This window comes from Cyphomyrmex costatus, unplaced genomic scaffold, assembly GCF_001594065.2.
Source record: "Cyphomyrmex costatus isolate MS0001 unplaced genomic scaffold, Ccosl1.0 scaffold726, whole genome shotgun sequence".
In the NCBI taxonomy this organism is placed as follows: Eukaryota; Metazoa; Arthropoda; class Insecta; order Hymenoptera; family Formicidae; genus Cyphomyrmex; species Cyphomyrmex costatus.
In genome coordinates, this window is record NW_017280296.1 from 96,646 (window position 1) to 119,271 (window position 22,626).

The 22,626-nt window shown below is 29.7% G+C and overlaps 1 protein-coding gene across 1 annotated transcript in view; it reads right to left on the reverse strand.

Moving 5' to 3' along the window:
* Nucleotides 1–20,761, reverse strand: part of LOC108780720 (acyl-CoA synthetase short-chain family member 3, mitochondrial) — a 28,510-nt gene extending 7,749 nt beyond the window's left edge. The window contains exons 1-3 of the mRNA XM_018548514.1: nt 20,588–20,761; nt 2,584–2,749; nt 36–325 (exon numbers count right to left, since the gene is read on the reverse strand). Of these exons, the coding sequence (XP_018404016.1) occupies nt 36–325; nt 2,584–2,749; nt 20,588–20,702 (571 nt within the window). The 5' untranslated portion in view covers nt 20,703–20,761. The remainder of the gene's footprint in view (nt 1–35; nt 326–2,583; nt 2,750–20,587) is intronic.
* Between the last annotated feature and the right edge of the window lie 1,865 nt (nt 20,762–22,626).

Genomic DNA, 22,626 nt, shown 5'->3' on the forward strand with positions numbered 1-22,626 from the left:
CGTAGCGGGCGTGATTACCATCACCTTGTTATTACCTCCAAAGACCACCGAGTGAATTGCTCCGAGTCTGGCAGTGGCAAGAATTGCGATTATAGTCTCGGGGATCAACGGCATGTATATAATCACCCTGTCCCCTTTGCGTACTCCTAGATCCGCCAACGCGCCCGCCAGCACGGACGTCTTTTCCAAGAGCTCGTTGTACGTCACTTTGCGTATTGACGATGTTTGAGGACTATCGTGGATAAGGGCTGTTTTTTCCCCATATCCGGCATGTACGTGACGATCTACCGCGTTGTAACAAGCGTTCAGTTCACCGCCGACAAACCTGAGGGAAAAGAAGCAGCTTTCTGTAGCCGTTTCGCAGTCACGAAATATCCAATTAGAAAGATTTTATTTTATTATAACTGTTTCACAAGTGAGAGAGAGAAGCTTTCTGTAAACCTTGCATAATGCATCTATAATGTTCTACATTCAAATGCAGAGTTAGGAAGTAATACTTTACTTAATCGTAACGCCATTATTTTTGTTATCTTTTGCAGTAATAATAACGTTGTTACATTTTTATAGTAACATTAATGAATTTAGCTTGTCATTATTTATTTATTTTAGTTTCCTATTATTTTTATTTAATAAATCGCGTTATTTTTTTCACTAAAGAAATATTTTATTTAAATAATTGAAATATATTTTGTAGGATAGGCGTACCGGTTTTGGCAAATATTTTCAGGGATTTTTCGTGTCTACATATGATCAATGACAATACCAAACAGTGATTTGTCGAGGCTTCGTCTGTTTTAGCAACATTTAAAGTTAAGCAGTAGAAAGCCAAAACCGGTGAAATGCTCTTATAATTATTTTATTGACCGTTTTTTATTTTCTCAGAATTATTTCACCGTTTTTATAAGATAAGGAAAATGAAATTATATCCTTCTAATTGAAAAATATATAAGTGAAAGGTCTTTGTAGTAATAATTGTCTGAATCCGAAACATTTCAAGATGGTAAAATGTTTAAGGTGACTAAAACCGGTATTTCTACATTATTTATATTTTAGGCTGCATTCCGATAATCACTTCCATATGGTGAAAATAAAATTTTCACGATTTTCTTTTGCAAATTACATAATGTTTAAACAATAGATATACATATATACAGGGAATGGAAGTAACTCGTTACTTGTAACGAAGTTACAGTTACAAGTTACTTTTTTGGTAACTTTACTGGTAACTGTGTTACTTTCTTTTTTTGGTAACTGTAACGGTAACGAGTTACATTTTTTGGGTAACGGTAACGAAATTTACAGTTACTTTTGTCGTTACTTTGCACACGATTGAACACGGTTCGATTGGATACATGCTATTTAGCGCTTATCAATATGACTTGAAAGCCCTTAGACATTCGGCCGTTATGATTCAGTAATTATTTTACACTTCTATCTTCTATGTAATACATAGGACATACAAATATTTCAGTTTGCTGCATATTTTACAGGTTTTAGAATTACAAAATTGTGTTTAAAAAAAATTAAAAAGTAAATTAAATAATAGTAAAATGAGAAGGGTTATGAACCCAAAAGCGAAACAGTTTAAAAGACGATGACAATAAGTGTCGAAACGTCGTTTGTTTTTATCTTTGTATTGTTCTAATATATATTTATACATTTAATTACATTGTCATCGTCGTTCTTATCGGAAATAAACTGTTTCATTTTTGGCTCGTAACCCTTCTCATTTTACTTTTATTTAATTTATTATTTGAGTCATTCTACATTGTTTTTTTTTTTTTTTAAACTGTATATTTGTCAGTATTACATATAAAAAAAAATGCAAAAGTACATTTTTAAATTGATTTTAAAAAAGTAACGGAAAAGTAACGAAAAGTTATTTTTCAAGTAACGGTAACTGTAACGAGTTACTTTTAAAAAGCGATAACTGTAACTGTAACTAGTTACATTTTTTACTCGGTAACGAGTAACTGTAACTAGTTATTTTTAAAAAGTAACTTTCCGCATATATAATAGATATATTGATAAGATTAGATCATTTTACATATTTATAGTTTTCTAAGTATGTTTTATTTACATTTTTCTTTTTCTTATTTTTCTCAGAATATGATTTTAAATATTATATAAAATTAAAATGCAACATATCTGACAGAAAAAGAATAAGACTTTATTGCCACGTGTCAGTTTTAGGGCCTACTTTGTTAAGCTTATTTTTGCTTTTTGTACGAAAAAGTTCATTATTACAAAATTGCAAAATAAAAACTGCTACATTATCTAATAGAAGACATTTTCTGATTTGTACACATTTGGAAATGTCTCATATCTTTTTAATATTCAGAAATATTTCCTTTTTTAATCATTAATTTTGAATTTTGGATAGCAAAAATGAGAAAAAATTGCAAAACTTAAGTAGATCAGTTATCTTAGATAATGGAAATAAGATTTGTAAAGTTTCTTTTTCTTTTGAAAGCCCTTACAATAAAAAAATATATTATTCCTTGGTGGAATAACAAAAATTAATAATCTCGACAGAATTACGATTATGAGGTGTAATTTCTTTTAATGATTCTTTTGGGATACCATTTCGTGAATGGCTCGTTGGAATTATCCAAGACCTTATGCCATGGTTTGCTCCAGTCGAGACAGCCGGCAATCTCGCCCCAAAATTCTTCCGGAGACTCCAATGACTTCTTGTACGCATCTTCGTACGTAGGGCAATCGTTCCAATGTGGGCTCATAATATAATCTGTAAGGAAACGATAATTAAGACGACAATAACCGTTACAAAGCACACGGCCTTTAATCTTCGACAAAACTTGGCATCGTGGAAATTGCCGTTTATTACATTACGGGAAAATGTTGGAAAACTATGTTGAAGACAGTAACTTAATCAACTTTACAAGAAACAATATTCTCAGTTTGTATCAGCTCTTCATTAATACCGCATCAGATTTGTATTATTTACGAATTACTTGAACGTTTAGTCATATGTTATCACTTATAATTATCGTGAGATGACATGTGACATATTACGATATATTTGAAAACGTTCTCCTTGGCGTGATAATATCGATTCACTTCACCCAGATATTTTTTTACCCGGCATGAATAATTCATTTCAACGTGTCGCTCATACATCACGCTCTGCACGAGAAGTTCGTAGCAATTTTCTATCCGGGCCGCTCCTTTAACGGTCTCGCCCACGTATTTGTTTCCGTGTATCGTGAATTACAGAGATACGTTGTGCGACACGTTGCCTTAATACACCCCGATGTCGCGAATAAACAAGACAATCGCAAGAAGAAACACCGTGGACCTTTCCGTTGTCTCCTATCTCGTCTCACTCCGATTCTTCCTGTAAGTACGCATCGCCGCGCATCTCGTGGGACCATCACCGCGATATTTGTCCGTTACGGAGAAATGTAACGCGACGCGACTGGGGAACGGTGACTGAAAATGAAAACATCCAGGACATTAGTTCGAATCCCTTATGACGCGTAGATTACGTTTTTTCTTTTATTTATTTATTTTTTTTCTTTAAGTGAGGGTTCGAAACAAATCTTTTTTCTCGAGAAAAATAATAGAAAGATGTATCGTATGGATAATAGCGAAAATCAAAATCTCGTGGAAGTATTTAGTTAAGAAGGTACTCTTTTGCGAAACGAAATAAATGTATAAATTTCTCATTTCCTACAGTAACGTCACAACATTAAATAACAAAATTTTCTAGAAAATAAATTTGAATATTTTAAATTATTAAAATTTTGTAATATTTATAATTTTATAATTTTAGTGCAACAATGATTGTAGAGGAATGAAATGTTTTTTTAGATATTTTTTATTTATGCTTTAGTTCTTTTTCTACAAGCAACAAATAATTTTTGTAACAAATGTAGCAAAAAAATGAGCAATATTTTATTCGGTATTCGATGCAGTGTGAACTTTGATGTGTTTTTGAACAGATAGATAATTATTATACCAACAATATACAGTGGGTCAAAAAAGTATTTGCACACTCGATTTTTTTGCAATAATTTTGTTCAAAGGAATAATATATTAATACCAATTGTGCCTGTAGATAGTGTGTATTACATATGGAAATGATACATTGTTAGAGAATTCCCTATTATACGGCATAACAAAGTAATAAATAGCATAAGAAATGAAAATTTTCATGCACAAAAAGTATTTGCACACGTGTGATTGTGATGGTAAACTTATAATAATTCAGTTTCTTAATCATTCAGTCAGTTATTAATATTTTGTATGCATACCTTTGGCTTCAATAATAGCTTTTAATCTTATTGGGATGGATTCTATCAATTTCTTTGTAGTTTCTGTTGATATTTTAGACCATTCTTTTAGAACCGCTTTTTTCAAGTCATTCTTATTAGAAATTTTTCGTTTTCTTATTTGTAAGTTTAACAGATGCCACAAATTTTCAATGGGATTAACGTCTGGCGACTTTGGAGGCATAATTAGTTGTCGCGGAACATTATACAGTAACCATTCTTTCGTTTTCCTAGCGGTGTGTTTAGGATCGTTATCCTGCTGGAATTGATAAGCCTCACGTATATCCAGTTTCATTGCACTTTCTGATAAATTACTTCGCAACATCTCGATATAGTTTTCTGCATTCATTATATAATTGATAAATGCTATATTTTTAACACCATTATACGCCATGCAACCCCATATCATGACGTTTCCACCGCCGTGTTTGACAGTCGGCTGTAGATTCTTCTGTTGGAGCTCAGTATTCGGTTTCCTCCATACATATTTCCTTCCAATCAGAATCAAAAATATTAAACTTGCTTTCATCAGAGAAAATATTATAATATTTCTTCAAAACTCTATCAGCTTATTCAAATACGTTTTGACGAATTCCAACCGCTTTTGTCTATTTATGTCACTTATGTAAGGTTTCTTTCTTGCCAATCTACCGTAAAGTTGAGCCGAGTGCAAAACATTTCTGATAGTTTGAGCACACACATTCCTCCCTGACATTGAAGCAATACCTGCAAATAAACTCTGAGCACTTACGGAAGGAGTTTTCGATGCTTGTCTTATAATATCGCACCGTTCTCTAGTCGTAAGTATCTTTGGCCGTCCTGATCTCAGTACTTTAATTTCTTCATATTTTTTAACGATGTATCGCACTGTTGAGAAATGTAATCTCATCGTTTTACCGATTTGTCTATAACTTTGACCACTTTTACGTAACATAATAAATCTATCGCGCGGATGTAGATATCTCACTATTTTTACGAGCCATACTTTCTCTATAAAGTGTGAACATCGACTAACTTCGTGGATAAGCTAGAAGCAGTCTGTAAACAAACTCTCTTTACGTTATAGATCTCGGTAGTGTCTTTGAAGCGAATAATCTTACATTTACTAAGACGATCACACGTGTGCAAATACTTTTTGTGCATGAAAATTTTCAATTTTTTGCATTATTTTGTTATGCCGTATAATAGAGAATTTTCTAACATCATCTCCATACACTATCTACAGGCACATAATTAATATTAATATATTACTTCCTTTGAACAAAGTTATTGCAAAAAAATCGAGTATGCAAATACTTTTTTGACTCACTGTATTAATATAAAGAAATTTTTTATTAGTTCATAAAAAGCTAATAAAGATTAAAAGCTAGCTATTTTTGAACTATTTTAACAGAGGTTATACAAGAATATTATTAACTTTTATAGACTGCTCTAAAATTCGCGAATTAAAATATTACAACAAAAGTTCCTGAAAAAATAAGTTTTAAAAATATTTGTTATTTTTTATTTCAAGTAGTAGTTTTTGAGATACAAAGATTCAAAATGTGTATTTACTGCCATCGATGTGTGATTTATGGCAGGCTGCCGTTTAGCTATAATCTATACCTAATTAGTTTTACAAGAAACGAAGTTTCTAGCTCCGTATTAATGTATATTAAATTAACGTCGTCTTTGAATTACTTGAATATTTAGTTACATGTTATCATTTTGTTTAATTATAACGAGATAACGATATGAATGCGTTATGATATATTTTAAATTTATAATAGTCTCCTTGGCGATTTTATATATATCTCAAAAACTACTGATCCGAAACATGGTAAATACTTTTATAATTGTTTTTCAAGCGTTTCCTGGCTATAATATTTTAATTCACTTTGGTATATCCTGTATCTTCAAGCCGATACATATAGTGTACAAGAAAAAAACTGTAGTAACGGATTCGGAAGTATAAATCTGTAAATGAGCTCAAAATATTCAGTAAAAGCTATCGCTTTTATGTTATTTATTGTATAATTATGCAAAACGTCTCTACTTTTTAAATACGATTCTAAATATGACATTAAAAAGAAATATATTAACCATACCAAATCTTATTGAACCGAGAGAATTCAAACCAATGAGAAACATCCCGTAGCGGTCTAAACTGGATCTCGGGTGCTTCTGATATCTATAATTGTGTGTGAATATTTTATGTACTACGTATGTAGATTATTGATTGCGCGCCGAAATCTTTTCAGACTTGAAACGCAGCACTACTAAATTACCGCAGTAATATTACGAGTTAAATTGACTAACGATTTTTTAAGCTGTCTTACAAGGGAAGTGTCCATATTGATAATTGCGAATTGATACAAAATATATATCGTTGGAAAGGTCCTCGCCGAGTAGAGTTCAACTATGCAATATTTCGCTTGAATAGAAACATTTTTCTATTTTCTGTTTTCATTTTTTTTTATTTACTTTTACTTTATATTTTTTTATTTTTAATTTTTTATTTTCTATATGTTTTTTAGATGCTATATTGGATGCTCTATTTTAAATTTAAAAACTTCGACTCTGGATTCATTACTAGCGATAAAAAGACTCGTATAGATAAAGTTTCATGTAAAATATGAAATTATTCGCTTTCACATTGTGGACAAAAAAATTTCAGTGAACTCATTAATAAAATATAAATCGCGGTTTTCGTTTCATTTCCGAAATCAAAATAAGAGCGAAGAGAAGAAAAGGAAAAGCAAAAAGACTAATAGTAATAATAACGAAAAAACAATCGTAACAAAGAGATATCTACTGTAGAAATCACATGAACACATTTGATGCATGTAGCATTTCGATTACAAATCTGGCAAATGGGTTTTTCAAAAGAAAAGTTTATCTTTTAACCCTTTAAACTCCACGTATGACACTAGAAACTCAATTTAAAGTCAAATTCTTATTATCATTAGATAAGCTTTGTTTAACTTCTACTACACATAACGCCCTCTAGACGCGCCATTTAAGCGAAATATTACACAGTTGAACTCTACTCGGCGAGAACCTTTTCAACGATATTTTGTATCAATTCGCAATTATCACTTTGGGCACTTCCCTTATTACATCGATCTTGATAATGTTGAATGACCTATTAAAATCTGTAAATAATTAATTTTTCAATGAAAAAATATTAAATTTTAATAAATATTTATTTAAATAGTACTAACTAAATATTTATTGAAAGTATATATATAAATGTATATTAAATTTATTTCACACAAGATCCATTAATTTGATTTATTATTTTTGACTGAATAAATATTTATTTACTGTCAATTAAATTAATATTATTTAGTTATAGTATGACTATAAAATAAAATATATATTAAGATTTATTAAATTTTTTAGTTAGTGTGTATAATGAAGCAAAAACGAGAATAATAATATTTTTCAGCAAAGCTGTTTTTTATACGCTTCGTCGCATAAACTGTTTAAATTAATATAATACCTGTTTTTAAATTATTCTCTTTGTACTGAAAAGTATCCACTTCCGACATTTTAGATTTAGTTCACTCCCTCGAGAAATTTCTCCTTGGTTGCGTTCCAAAACTTTACTATGAATAAGAAAGTTAAGTTATGAACCAGAAGTCGGTACGTATTTTAAGACCGTTTTAAGTATAAGATGTCATAAATCAATCACAGAGACGTATTAACATTTTAAGACATTACTTAAAACTGTTTTAAATAAAAACTTACGACATGTATGTATGTATATCGTTGATAAGAATTGACTATGATTACTCATGGTCTGTGAATTAACTCTATTACTCAGAATAAAGATTTGGCAAGCAGCGTTGGAATTACATTCTATTCCTTCCTGTTTTTCTATTATATATGTGACAGTTTCATATTATACACCGCTGGATACATTACAGATTATTTTGCGGAAATGTGATATTATAATGTTTATCTGATAAGAAGGTAGACAGAATAATTCATGTATTAAGGGATATGGACAGTGTGAAGGCCTGAAAAATCGGTGGTTCTTTGGGAATTTTTTTTAAAAATATAATAAAGTCAGGTAATTTTGTTTTATGGCGTCTTTATTGTATCAATTCTGAGGTACGTAAAAAAAATTTTTTGTCTCGACTACTTATATTTGTTCAGAAAACTTACCTCTATAGCAGGACGTAGGGAAATTACAAAATTGCAAAAAGTAACAAAATGGCGGACATATGAATTCTTTTTTTTATTTTGCAATTTTGTGATTTCCCTACGTCCTGCTATAGAGGTAAGTTTTCTGAACAAAATGCAATTTACACCAAGTCAATAGGTCGAGTAGATTTTTTTATTTGCTGTCAACGAGGCAAAAGTAACTGTTCAAGATTACCCTTTTGTACAGCAGCTTATATATAAGTAATCGAGACAAAAAATTTTTTTACGTACCTCAGAATTGATACAATAAAGACGCCATAAAACAAAATTACCTGACTTAATTATATTTAAAAAAAAAATTCCCAAAGGACCTCCGATTTTTCAGGCCTTTACACTGTCCATACCCCTTAAGAGAGAAAAAAAAAGGAAAAGTTATTTTTAAATATATTACGTGCAAAGTTCTGGCGAGAAGAAGTCATGGCTTGAATCTACTATATAGCGATGAATATTTCAGCTCTACGACTTCCTACACAAACACGTCTTGCAAGAAAGTCCTCTGGGGGTTTGGGACCGAGGAGTTCTCGAGATGTATCAGATTGTGTGGCATCTTATTTCAGAGAAATGGGGAATTACGTAACTCGAAGCACAATTTTAGAGAAAAGTCGCAGAAGAGCGAGTTCTGACTCTTTACAACAGTGAATCAAAAGACTGTGAACGAATCTTCGAGATTCTATGTAGTTAAATCTAGATTGTACTAAAATTTAATGTTTTATAAAAAGGTAAGTTTAATGTTTTCTGATAAATTTTTGTATTAGTCTTATATTAAGACTTAAAAATGCTTGTAATAATCTTTTTTTATAGTTTTTGTTTTATAGACATACGCGAGAAATTTTTACATGAGAAATTAATAACAAAACATCTTCACAGTATCATTCGACGTGAAAGAAACAAATCTAAAAATGTACAATTTTCATTCTTTTAAGTAAGTTGTATAGATTTATTTCTCCATATCTATCAAAGGTAGAAGTGATATTAAATTTAGTAATATATTAAACTATTATGTGTGTATGTGTGTTAATAATATTATTTATTTCTTATTCTTATATATTATATTATATAGAATAAGAAATAAATAGTAGTTATTTCTTTCAACATACATTACCAGACAATCAATAAAGTAAAAACATTATACATGCATTGATTGTGAAAGATAAGTGTTCGATGTTCGTGACTATATAATTGTATGGTGAAATAATAATTGTGATTAAAAGTTTCATTTTTATAGTTATTACTGTTATAATTTAAGTAATATTAATTATAAATAATTTTAGTAATAATAATAATAATTATTATTATATTAAATTCAAAATGGCTAGAAATTATATATTTTGATATACATATATTATACATATATCAAATAAATATACGTTTTATTTCAATTCATTATGCCGAGTGGATCAATTTAGAAGATTCATCGATAAAGAATAATCATTTAGATATGAAATATGGACATTAAGCAATCGTATGTGGTATCATCAACGTAGTATCAATTTAAACATTTTAAATTCTCAAAATCTTGAGGTAATTGGTCTCTCGATTATTCCTAGGGTAAATGTCCCAATTACTGCCAATGTTCTAATTACTGTCGCTTTTTTTAGTTGCGGCATTTATATGAAAGTATGAGATTCATTGTATAATACATTAAGAATATTTTCAATATTAAACTATAACTGTCATATAAATATAATATAAGCACAACTGTATAAGATATTCAATATAATTTATATTTATAAAATAATTAAAGAAGTTAGGAATGTTATTGAAAATGCAAACTCCATGATCTTCTAATTAGAAGTGAAGTGGAACTGCATGATTTGAAAGTGCAAGCAAACGTGGTATTTTCACTTTTTTATATGTATTAAAACAATGATAATTATATGTATTAAAACAATGATAATGTTTAAATGATATTTCAATAAAATAAGCATATAATAGTGATGAGATTACTTTTTTATTTAATTTATTAAAATGGTATTTATTGGGAGAATCATTTGAGGTTTGCTTGCATTACTGCCGGCAGTAAATGAGTCCTGTTATGAGTGAATGCGCTACGTAGTTATTGTCATAGCCGTCATACACGTTGTGTACGTACACGTTGACGTTTCTGGTACCTGGGTAGGTATTTTTAGTGTAAAACGCGATATAAAAAATATTATTATTACTATATAATAATACTTAAAAAATATTTTCTTCTGTTATCTGTACAATGATTAATGTATATATTTTGTTTAGGGTGCTGAAAAAGCTTTTAACCTGTATTTTAACTTAGAAATTGATTAAAAGGAAAATGAATATGTAAGTACTCTTCTGTTACAATTTTTAGAAATAATTAAAAACAGGATGATTTTGATAAATTTGTATCAATAATTCACATGATATAATACTACCTCCCTATTTATTGCACACTATGCAGTAATTGGGCGGCAAAATTTGGTACACTGGCAATGGCCTAGTTTACATCGTGCAATTGATACGAGTACTAACCAGTAACTTTCTATTGAATTATCTTAATTTCAGCATTATGTGTAAACATATACATGATATGTGTATTTAATTAATTATTTTAATGCATATTTTACTAATTTAATACATTATTCTTTAAATACATTGCTGAAATTAAGATTATTTAATAGAAAATTACTAGTTAATACGCGTATCAAGTTCTCGGTGTAAAAGGGGTCAATAAATAGGGAAATAGTATTAGGTATGTACAGTACTAGACAAAATAAAGTACGCACTCCAAACATTTTCACATTTATGCAAATATCTCGTCAGTCCTAGCAGATAGCATGATAATGAATCAGGTAAAAGAAAGGTATTTTAGTCTGCTTTGTAATAATGATTATAAAAATTTCAAAAACAATATAAAATCCTTTAATAGTCAAGTCCGTTACATTTATTATCAAATTTATCGTGGACAAAATAAAGTACGCAAGTGAAAAAAATATATATAATAAGGATAAAGTTTATAATTAATATTTTGTATGGCCACCTTTTGCTTGTATGACGGCTTGCAAACGTCGAGGCATACTTTCGACAAGGTTTTCGATGTGTTGCTGATCGATATTTTTCCATGCTTTCATTAATGCTTCCAACTTAATTTTATTCGTTACTTTCCCTTTATCAAGCTTCAGGTCCAAAATCGACCACAAATTTTCAATCGGATTCAGATCTGGTGATTGCGCTGGCCAATCGAGCAGTTTGATCCCAGAAGTACGAAAAAAGCGGTAGTTTTACGAGCAGTATGTTTGGGATCATTATCTTGTTGAAAAATGAAGTTATTCTCCAGACTAACCTTTAGCAGAGACTCTTCTAAATTTTCATTGAGAATATCAATGTATACATCTGCTGTCATTATACCGTCGATTTTGACTAGATTTCCCAAACCAGACCACGCAAAACATCCCCACACTATTATGCTGCCTCCTCCATGTTTGAGTGCTTTTTTGAATATTTTTGTCAAGAAGTTTTTCGCTAGGCTTTGACCAAACCCGTGGTCGCTGTTTATGACCGAAAAGTTCAAATTTGCTTTCGTCACTCCAAAGGACCTTTTTCCAGAAATCGACTGACTTGTTAACGTATTTTTTTGCAAATTCTAGACGTTTGCTTTTATTGACCTTCCGAATCAAAGGACGGCGCACTGCAAAACTGTTTCTAAGTCCAACTTCCTGAAGTCTCCTTCGCACTGTTCGTTCGGAAATATTTAATTGTAGGTTTTCTCGGATAACACGACTAGTAACAGTTGAATTTTTCTTTACTTCCCGTATGATTCTGCAATCTTCGATTGGATTTGTCTTCCTCTTCCGTCCACGTCCTGTCTTATCCGCTACTGTGTCAATTAAGCTCCTAGAATTTTTTCCATATTTTTCGGACTGCGCCTTCACTTACATTGTACTTGTGATCGATTTTTCTATTAGAAAGCTCCTTCTGACAATCCTGAATTATCAGTTTTCGAATTTGCAAAGAAATTTTCTTGGTTTCCATGTTCACTGATGAAGAATTCTTATTATACTCTATCTAGCAATATTATTAACTAACAAACCTGCTTTATTCATTTGTTTATATATCCTTTATTGTTATCTTTATGTATCTTTCATCTTCAACAGCGCTAGTTGTTATTATACTCATAAAAAATGTTGTGCGTACTTTATTTTGTCCACGATAAATTCGATAATAAATGTAACAGACTTGACTATTAAAAGATTTCGTATTGTTTTTGGAATTTTTGTAATCATTATTGTAAAGTAGACTAAAATACCTTTCTTTTACCTTATTCATCATTATACGATCTGCCAGCACTGACGAGATATTTGCATAAATGTGAAAATGTTTGGAGTGCGTACTTTATTTTGTCTACTGTATGTAACATGTGGCAGTAATTAGGGGGACAGTATTTGGACAAAGGCTGGCCAGTAATATGTTCAATATCTCACATATTATTTTTTTCGCCATATTTAAATAATTAGTTTTCGAGCTTGTTGCTTTTATTTAGTGTACATTAAAGTTTATATATATTTAAATATAATAAAAAAGTGAGGTCTATTATGTATCTTAAAAGCTTCAAAATAAATATCTTAATTACAACTATATGCTTAAAGCGGCAGTAATTGGGACATTTACCTTATATCATTTTTCGCGATAAATTTCGTGTAAGAAACTTTGTAAAATTTTATTATTAGCATCATTAATGTTAAATATCAGTTAAAAATGCGGAATTTTAATGTTTTTTACATAAAACTGTATTTCTCTCTCAAGACTGAGTCATTAACTTCGAAACATGTAACTTGCAATTAGTTATGTACTCTAAAACTTTTACAGTGAATCTCACTTCGAAGAATATAAGAAAAGAATCTTTTTCAAGACTGATTCAACCTTCACTTTTTAGAATGAAATTCCACTCCAAAGAATATAAAGAATACATTTCCGTAACATTCCATCCAATCAAATATCGCATAATTTATTCTATATCATTATCAGCCAACTCTTTTCAATTCATAAAGAAATAAATCCATAAAAATATCCTGCGAGAATAAAAAGGGTGTATTGATAATTTTATTCTATCACCGATTGTATCTACGTATTCTTAATTCGTATCTGATCTGCGTAATTTATAGCGGAGTAAAGAAAAACAGGTAGACAGAGAGAGAGAGAGAGAGAGAAAGAGAGAACAATCTGATGCAGCAACAAGAAAATAGCAGATGCGCCCGATAATTTAATTAAAGTACTAAATAGAGGATCTGCATTTCCAATGGAATCCGTTGCGATCGGTGTTAATCGAGTGAATATCGAATAAAATCTGGATACGTAGTAAGAATGCTGCGTTTTCAAGGCTAGCGCAAACAGCACGTGCTGCAGAAATTGATAAATGCTATTACTGAATAATTTAATTATTCCATGAGAAAAAAAACGTCAAAACTGACACGAGTCATAAAATTGATTACTGAAAATCTTACAAATCTTCCGAATTAGTCGACAACAAAAAATTAAAAAGACTTTTCTATTTCAGAAATAAATGATAAAAAAGCAATACTTGTATAGCACAAATTATAATTTAATATTTGTAATATAAAATTGTGTGTGTGATATTGCTAATAATGCATAAATTGCTTTAACTATAATTGTTAGACTTGTGGGAGATCATATGAAATCATTTGTTCCGTATTACCGATAGACATCTATGTAATCGTAGATCATTATTTTATTCTCAAAATTTTTACATTTTTCTTCATTTAAACGTCAAACCGAACATCTCTTTGAAAGATCGTCATTTTTATTTATTTATTTTTTTTTAATTTAACATATTTTACAGATTAAAATAATAAGAGATACGTGTTTCGCGAAATAAATTATAGATTTCTTTTTTGTGAAGTTATTCATGCTGATAAGTTGCAGAAATTCATAAAAACGTCGCTCACTTAAACATTTAAATTATTATATTGTTGAAACCGTTAGTCGTATAAAAAATCAATCTGTTGCATTTTTTTTCTTTAAAATAATTGATAATAATTGATAGTGACCAGGAACTGTTACATTGTCTGGTATATAAAGGCCGAAGATTGAATGATTTTTAGTTGAACTACTTGGTAACTAATTTAATCAAGAAATATTGTAATTTCACCTCGCACTTATTTATAAGTTCCCTACTTTGTTTTGCAAATTTAACACTGCGTTAAAAAAAAAGAAGTTTAAAAAAGAAAAAACAATAATTAATACGTTGAGAATGGCGAATAAGAGTCAATCTAAATCTGATAATTTATTCTAATATTCTATATTGCGAAGAATATCACGTAATGTTTGGCGTTTCGTCCCGGCTTCCACTACTAGACTCATCAGTAAGGTATTGTAGTGGAAGCCTACCTTAGAATCTCGATTTAATAACTTACACCGGCGTCTAAGGTAGGCTTCCACTACAATACCTTACTGATGAGTCCAGTAGTGGAAGCCGGGACGAAACGCCAAACATTACGTGATATTCTTCGCAATATAGAATATTAGAATAAATTATCAGATTTAGATTGACTCTTATTCGCCATTCTCAACGTATTAATTATTGTTTATAAAAAGAGTCCTTTATTTCTTCAAAGAAAAAACAGTCATAAAATAGATTCTACATAATAACGAATATTTGATTGCATTAAGTTCCCGTTGAATGCGTTAAGGCGTAATCACACTACGGGTTGCGCGCTCTGTTGCAATTGAGGTTACAGTTGAATGTTGAAAACTAATCAATCAGAGCAGAGCAGTTCACCGGTTAGGTTGCATGTTACAATTTAGACCAAAGTCTATTTTTTAACCTTCCCACTACAACCATAGCCAATAAGATTACAAGAATTTGAAATGTTATTGTCGCTGCACCACGTCGACATGACGTTTTTATGCAAAAACGTGGATAATGCTCTTGTATAATTATTTCAATAATTATTGACATTCTTATAGGTTAGCAATCACGTCAGTATACCCAATCTGTAGTGTGATTGAACAATGCACAACTGTTAACCGTAATGCCAACCGGCAACGGAACCCACAACCCATAGTGTAATTACGCCTTTAGTTGAATTTGCTATAAATAATATAACTTCGTTTCTAGTTGCTATGCTGTTCAGCGTAGTTTATAGTAGGTATACAAAACATCGAAGTAATTAATCGTATTCATTTTATATGAAATTCTAAAACACGTACACGAGATCTACGTTTGGAAGAATATCTGAATTATCCATGCAAAGACATTTTCATAAATTTAATTAGACTGGCATCGAAATATTCAACAAATTAAAAGATAATATTATAAGTAACAAATATACAACATATATTTAGTTAAACCATTATGACATAAATACTAACTAAAAAATACTTAAAATAAATAACTTTTAAAACTACTTATTATAATCTAACAATAAACGAATATATGGAACTATATGCTACGTAATTACTAGTTTCTACAGTTCTCTTCAGATTTGGCATTAACGTTGATGTTGAGTAAGACAGATAACCGCATTTTGTAAGATTGCGAGAAATAAGTATAAATATACAAACATACCAACAGAATTATATCATGGTATGTTTGTATATTTATACTTATTTCTCGCAATTCTCACTTATATCAATTCTCAAAAAATTTTTACAGATTTACAGAAATAATGTTATATATATTCACTATCAATCTTACAAAATGCGGATAACTTGACTTAACAAGACAGTCAATCTTCTAGACTGTCTCAGCAAAAGAAAATGTCTATATTCCGTTAGAAAAATATTATACAATATATTATATATGTATCGCAATGTTACACAATGCGACAATTGCAGACAAAAATTAATTTCAATTGAGTTTTTATATGTGACTCTGTTTTCCCCAAAGTCTGCAAAAATTATTTAAACTTTAAAGAGATGGCAAATATAAAGGTTTACAAAACTGCAGCTGTTGGAATATACTCCAAATTAAGAAATAAAGTTTTTAAATGAAAAGATTGAAAAAATTGATTGAAACAGATTGTGTTTGTTGTGAAACAGCAACTGAAGATACATAGTATAATTATCAGTAGAAATATGCATTCACATATATTTTATTATTTTTATTCATATTTATATTGAAAATAGTGTGGAACTGACCCAATATGTCACATGAAATTTGCGAACCACACGCAGGAGAAAGAACATATATTCATTACAACTATAACTTGAATATGTCAAGCAACACGAATTGTATAAAATATTCTTATAGAGAAGAAAGAAGAAAAAAGACGCCCTGATGAAGTAAACGACACGGTTCACGAAACGTTTTAGTATTAATAATGAAGAAAGACACGGCGATAACCCGCAAACCTTCTGGTATAATCGAAGAAAATACCCGTGAAAGCCTCAAAAGTGTGTAATAAAAAAGACGTTTTATCTATAGATAAATTCAATTAGCAGCCTATACTACCCTTAGGCTAGTATAGGCTGCTAATTGAATTTATCTAAATAATAAACAAGAATAGCATTAAGAATAAATTAAGATAAACTGAAAGAAAAATAATTCAATAAGTGTTAACGCAGATAGTCGGTGCTTATAATGATAACAACATATTTTATCTATTAAGGGGGAACACCACGGTGACGAGTTTAAAAAATCGATTTTTTTAATTGCATTTTTGTAATGCTTGGAGTCTTAAAAATATGTCCCTATAATATTATGTTGAAATTCCTAACGGAACAATAGTAAATATGTGATAGAATAGAACGTGGTCAGATGCCGCTAGGACATTCAGCAGTCCCCTTGATATGCTTGTAGGCAGTTTTACCGGTATTCTTTTGTTTCTTGTGTGCTTCAGACGTGAACACTTCATATGCACTCGGATTGGACGCACTTTGATTCGTTACGAAATTTTATTGTTATATATAAACTAGTCGGTTGTAAAACTTTAAACGTGTTTTTCTCGAAATCACGTTTTCGTAACTGGGCGCTCACATATCTCGGCAAATTTTTATCCGAATGACTTGAATTTTGGATAGAATGTTTACAACGAAATTGTCTTCAGTTGCACGTACGAACTTTTCAATCGGATTATTAGTTTTTGAAAAACAATTAAAAATATAACGATTTTTTGTCGCAAAACCGTGACCTTTTTTTTAAAACAGCGCCATTTTGTTTAAAATTATTTTATCAAAAATTCGGTACGTGCAACTGAAACTACACTCATATACTTTAAAATAAAATTTAAAAAAATTATTTCAGAGCTCCCGTTCAGGCGCAGCACGAGCGCCCGTGCACCCATGTTTTTTCAGACGAGGTGCACATCAATGAGTACTGAAGCTACAAATATTAATATTATTCAATGAATTTTTTTAAATAATTTCGTAAATATATGTACTTCGCATATATAAAAACAATAATTCATACAAGCTACCAGTTTTCAAAAAAAAAATTCACAAAGAGAATTTTCGGCCGTCATCCTGATATTCCTTCTTAAATTACAGACTAAATAATTGTATTTCATATATTTTTCGATATACATTTTTACTTTTACCGCTTATTACGCTTTTTTTTTTTTACTTTAACTCTGCCTTCTACTATTTTATTATACAGGATGAAGCATTTAAAACAGGTCACCTGAATTCGCTTGTTTTTAACAATAGAAAGAAAAATGTTAATAATTATTTTGTAGGGGGAGGCGCAAAGGATAGGCAAAGGTCAATCTGTTTTTTTAAAATGAAATGATGTTTTTTATTTTCTATTCAATTATTTCCTATTATTTATCTTGCATGACCTTTAATTATAGGCCTTCCTACACGGTCAGTAATACCGAGTCAGTATTTCTAATCATTATTACTGACAGTATGCATTAGTTTTTACAATCTTATACAATTAGGTATTATTGACAGGGAATGGAAAGTTACTGTTTAAAAATAACAAGTTACAGTTACTCGTTACCGAGTAAAAAAAGTAACGAGTTACCGTTATCGTTATTCGAAAGTAACTTTTCGTTATTTTTCCGTTACTTTTTAAAAATCAGTCTGAAAATGTACTTTTGCAGTATTTTTTGTTTAAACGTTAATAAAAGCAATATATATATAGCATGTATAACATTGACACCATATAGTTTTATATTTTAGTTTTTTTTTAAATACAATTTCGTAATTCTAAAACCTTTAAAATATGCAGCAAACTGAGATATACACATATGTCCGATGTATCACATAGAAGATAGAAGTGCAAAATAATTCCTGAAATAATGATACTGTATATATTTTTCAGCTGTCAAAGACTTCAGGATCGCTACAGCAGTTGACAGCTAAAATATTTCAGGAATTTTTTTATACTATGTAGAAAACTAGAAGATTATATAGGATTGTATACAACGATCTGAATCACAATATAAGTTAGAAATTATAAGGAAAATTAAGAAATACACATAATCTCTTTATTATAATACAGCTATATTTTTACTTAATCTATACTTTTAAATGTAAATCAAATATTTTAAGAGAAAGAAAATTATAACGCTATAATTAAAATATATAACAGAAGTTTTGCAAAAAGGGGCGTTTTCCAATTGCTTAACATAAATGTATACAGAAATGTACAGAGTAAAGCTTTTTACACAGCTCAATTAGAACAAAATATGTACGATCTTTAGCTTTTAAGTTAAACTAAATGTAGCTTGTACGCCTGTATTATAAATAAAAACACTCAATGTCCTACAACCACATTTATAGCTGTCGTAATTAATAACATGTAATTGTTATATAACAGAATAACGTATCCAATCGTATGCAAATTAACGATAAAAGTAACTGTAAATTTCGTTATCGTTATCCAAAAAATGTAACTACGTTACCGGTATAGACAAAAGAACAAAGTAACGCAGTTACCAGTAAAGTTACCAAAAAAATAACTTGTAACAGGTAACTTCGTTACAAGTAACGAGTTACTTCCATTCCTTGATTATTGATAATATTTCACTTCAGTTTGACGTGATTTGACGTATATTATTATCTATGGCGACATCTTAAGGAAAAAGCATGTATTTAAATCCAAATCATTGTTAGTATTCTACGTCAATTCATTAATATTAACCACACATAATCAATAATATTGTCAGTATTTGATACTGACAGTATTACTGACCGTGTACAGAGGCCTTATAAGTCACTGTTCGTCTTAAAATGCTCTATCAGAATGTGAATAAAAAAAACATCATTCTATTTAAAAAAACAGATTGACCTTTGCCTATTCTTTATGCCTCCACCTACAAAATAATTATTAACATCACATTATGTGAAACCAAGCAACTTTTATCGAGTTATTCATGTGACCTGTTTTAAATGCCTCACCCTGTATATCATATTATATGTTTTACATCATATTTTATATTACTTTACAACGTACGGTCTTATATTTGTAAATAAAATTTATTTAAACGGTAAAACATGGGTTAAGATAAAATTACAATAATAATAGTATTGTACAAAATATATTGAAATGTGAAACAATAAAGTCACAGTAATAGATTAAATAAATCCGGAATTGCACATTTATATCGAATTAAGAGTTGCGTCAAAAAATAAAGTTATGTAAATGAAATTCAAAGTAAGTAAAGATATAAATGTGCAATTCCGGATTTATTTAATCTGTTACTGTGACTTTATTGTTTCACATTTCAATATACTTTGTACAATATACTATTATTATTGTAATTTTATCTTAACCCATGTTTTACCGTTTAAATAAATTTTATTTACAAATATGCACTGAAGAGCACAAAATTGTGATCGAAACATGCGTTTTATGTATGTTATGTACTGTGAATAATAGATTAAATATTATAATATTGTATCATTATATTACGCACGTCTACGTATATATATCTGCGTTGATTATTATATCGTCTTATCTTTCCTTCATTTTATTGAAATTTATCTATTAATGAACCAATTATATTTATAATCTTTTGATAATAGTCAGATATCATTTGTACAAGAAACATACAACAAAATATCGACATGCATTTTAATTATCTCTTCATTTTAATATCTCTTATCTCTGGCATCGTCGATTTTACATTTTGTTAACTTACATCCAGTTCCTTTTTGTTGTTAATAAGATATAAGAGCGTACATACCGTTGCCATCTCCTTTTCGTGATATTCTTGGACGTACAATGCATGACTCCAGACACGTTTTTCTTGAGCTTTCAGACTCGGCGTCTAAAAAATCAGGATTCATCCGATGCAGCATTTTACGGCTGTCGATCCGAGGAATGTCCAAACGCGATACTTATAGTCTGTAATAGTAGTAACGTCTCTGTGTCCACGGAGTGGGGTCCATCCACGGTATGACAAGAACTGTACATGCGTTTCAAATACGTTTATATATACATATATAGAATTAAATAAGAATTATTAATTCATACGCATTTATAAATGTTGATGTTCTGAAGTGTGAGTAATGGAAAAATTACGTCTATTGCAAATACTTACGTGTATTGCAAAGCTTAAATTCATAAAATCATGATCATTATAATGATCAAAGTACGTTACTTTATAATGTTTAATTATTAATAATAACACATTAATAAAATTTTAAAAATAATTTTAATGTTCTAATTATTAAAAAACCACATATTGTATTATGATCTATATTGCATAATTAGATTCCTATACTGTACAATATTTTTTCTGTTTTACGCAGATTATTTCCCGCTTTAGAACTTCTTCGTGACGTTACTGTTATATAAATATAAAATATACATATACATATAAATATACATATATACACTACGCCAAGATTAAGAGAATCCTTTATTCTGCCTATCAAAAATAAGTAATTCTTAAAAGAGCGTATAACTTTTATTAAAAATAATCATACAATAAGAGATGATTAAAAAATTATTTTATATCTTAAAGTCTGTACTTTTTTGATCAATATTTTATCGAGTTGTACAGATTTAAATAAAGAATCGGGAAATCTCAAAATTTTGTACAAACTTTGCAAAATTCTGTATGACGTGGATTAAAAATCGTATATAAATGCAGATTATTGTGTACTTTTAGAAAGAGCTTTTCTTTTTATTCGCGTTCTACTTGTTGATTATTATGTGATTTTTTTCACCGAGTTATTAAATATAAAAGCAAGAAACTATCTTTCATTATATATAAGGGAGAGTGGTCTATATCGGATCTATTTGCAGTTTTTGTTCTCTACAAGGCATAAATAAAGTCCGATCATAAAACCAATAGTGCCAAGATCGAAAGATCATTTAATTTCCTTCATTTTTGCTTCAGACTATTTTGATGTATCTCTTACTTGTGTCGAACTATAATGAAAAATGTAAAAATGCATTTGTCCGATTTGGAACTATGAGTTCCAAATTGGACCTCTCCTATTTTTACGGACTTTTAGGTAGAATTTTAAAATATTTTAATTAATTTTTTTGTTAGTATTGAGTAAAAACGAGCAATTTAAGACTCAAAGATAAAAATACTGTTTATATTATTAGAATTAAAATCAATAAAAAATTCCATCAAGTCTGAGTCTGATGATATGTATGTACATGATATTTTATTGATTTAGTGTTCCTTAGACCAGATCTTGTCGATCACCAGTACTACAATCAAGTTGTGGCGAATTTTCTTTCTTTGATGAATTAGCTGGCTTACTCATCTTCTTAGTGTTTTTTGTATAGGTCCGATTTGGACATCCAAAGAGAGGTCCGTTTTGAACACGGGTTCTTTCGAACTATTGAAACAAATTTTACAATAAACCGCAAAAATAATCACAAAACTCTGATATTTTTGAATTCTACACTCTTTAATTATCTTAAATCAATTATTGTTCAAATTTTTAACATCTTTTAAATAAGGATTTACAAGGATTTTCTTTTTTAAAAAAATTTTCGCATGATAGCCGAAAATACATATTTGCGTCTATTCTATGAACGTCATGATAGAATACTGCCAAACTGCTGTCACATGTTCAGTGTCTTATAAGGACTTTACATTATAAATAGCACGCAAATCTGCTTAACCGTATTTATTTAAATTAAAGAGATCCGGTTTGGAACACGGTTCCAATTTAGGACATTCTTCTTCCCTATGCACTATACCAAAATATTATTTATTATGTATATATTGTATATGTAATATATGTGTGCGTGTGTACA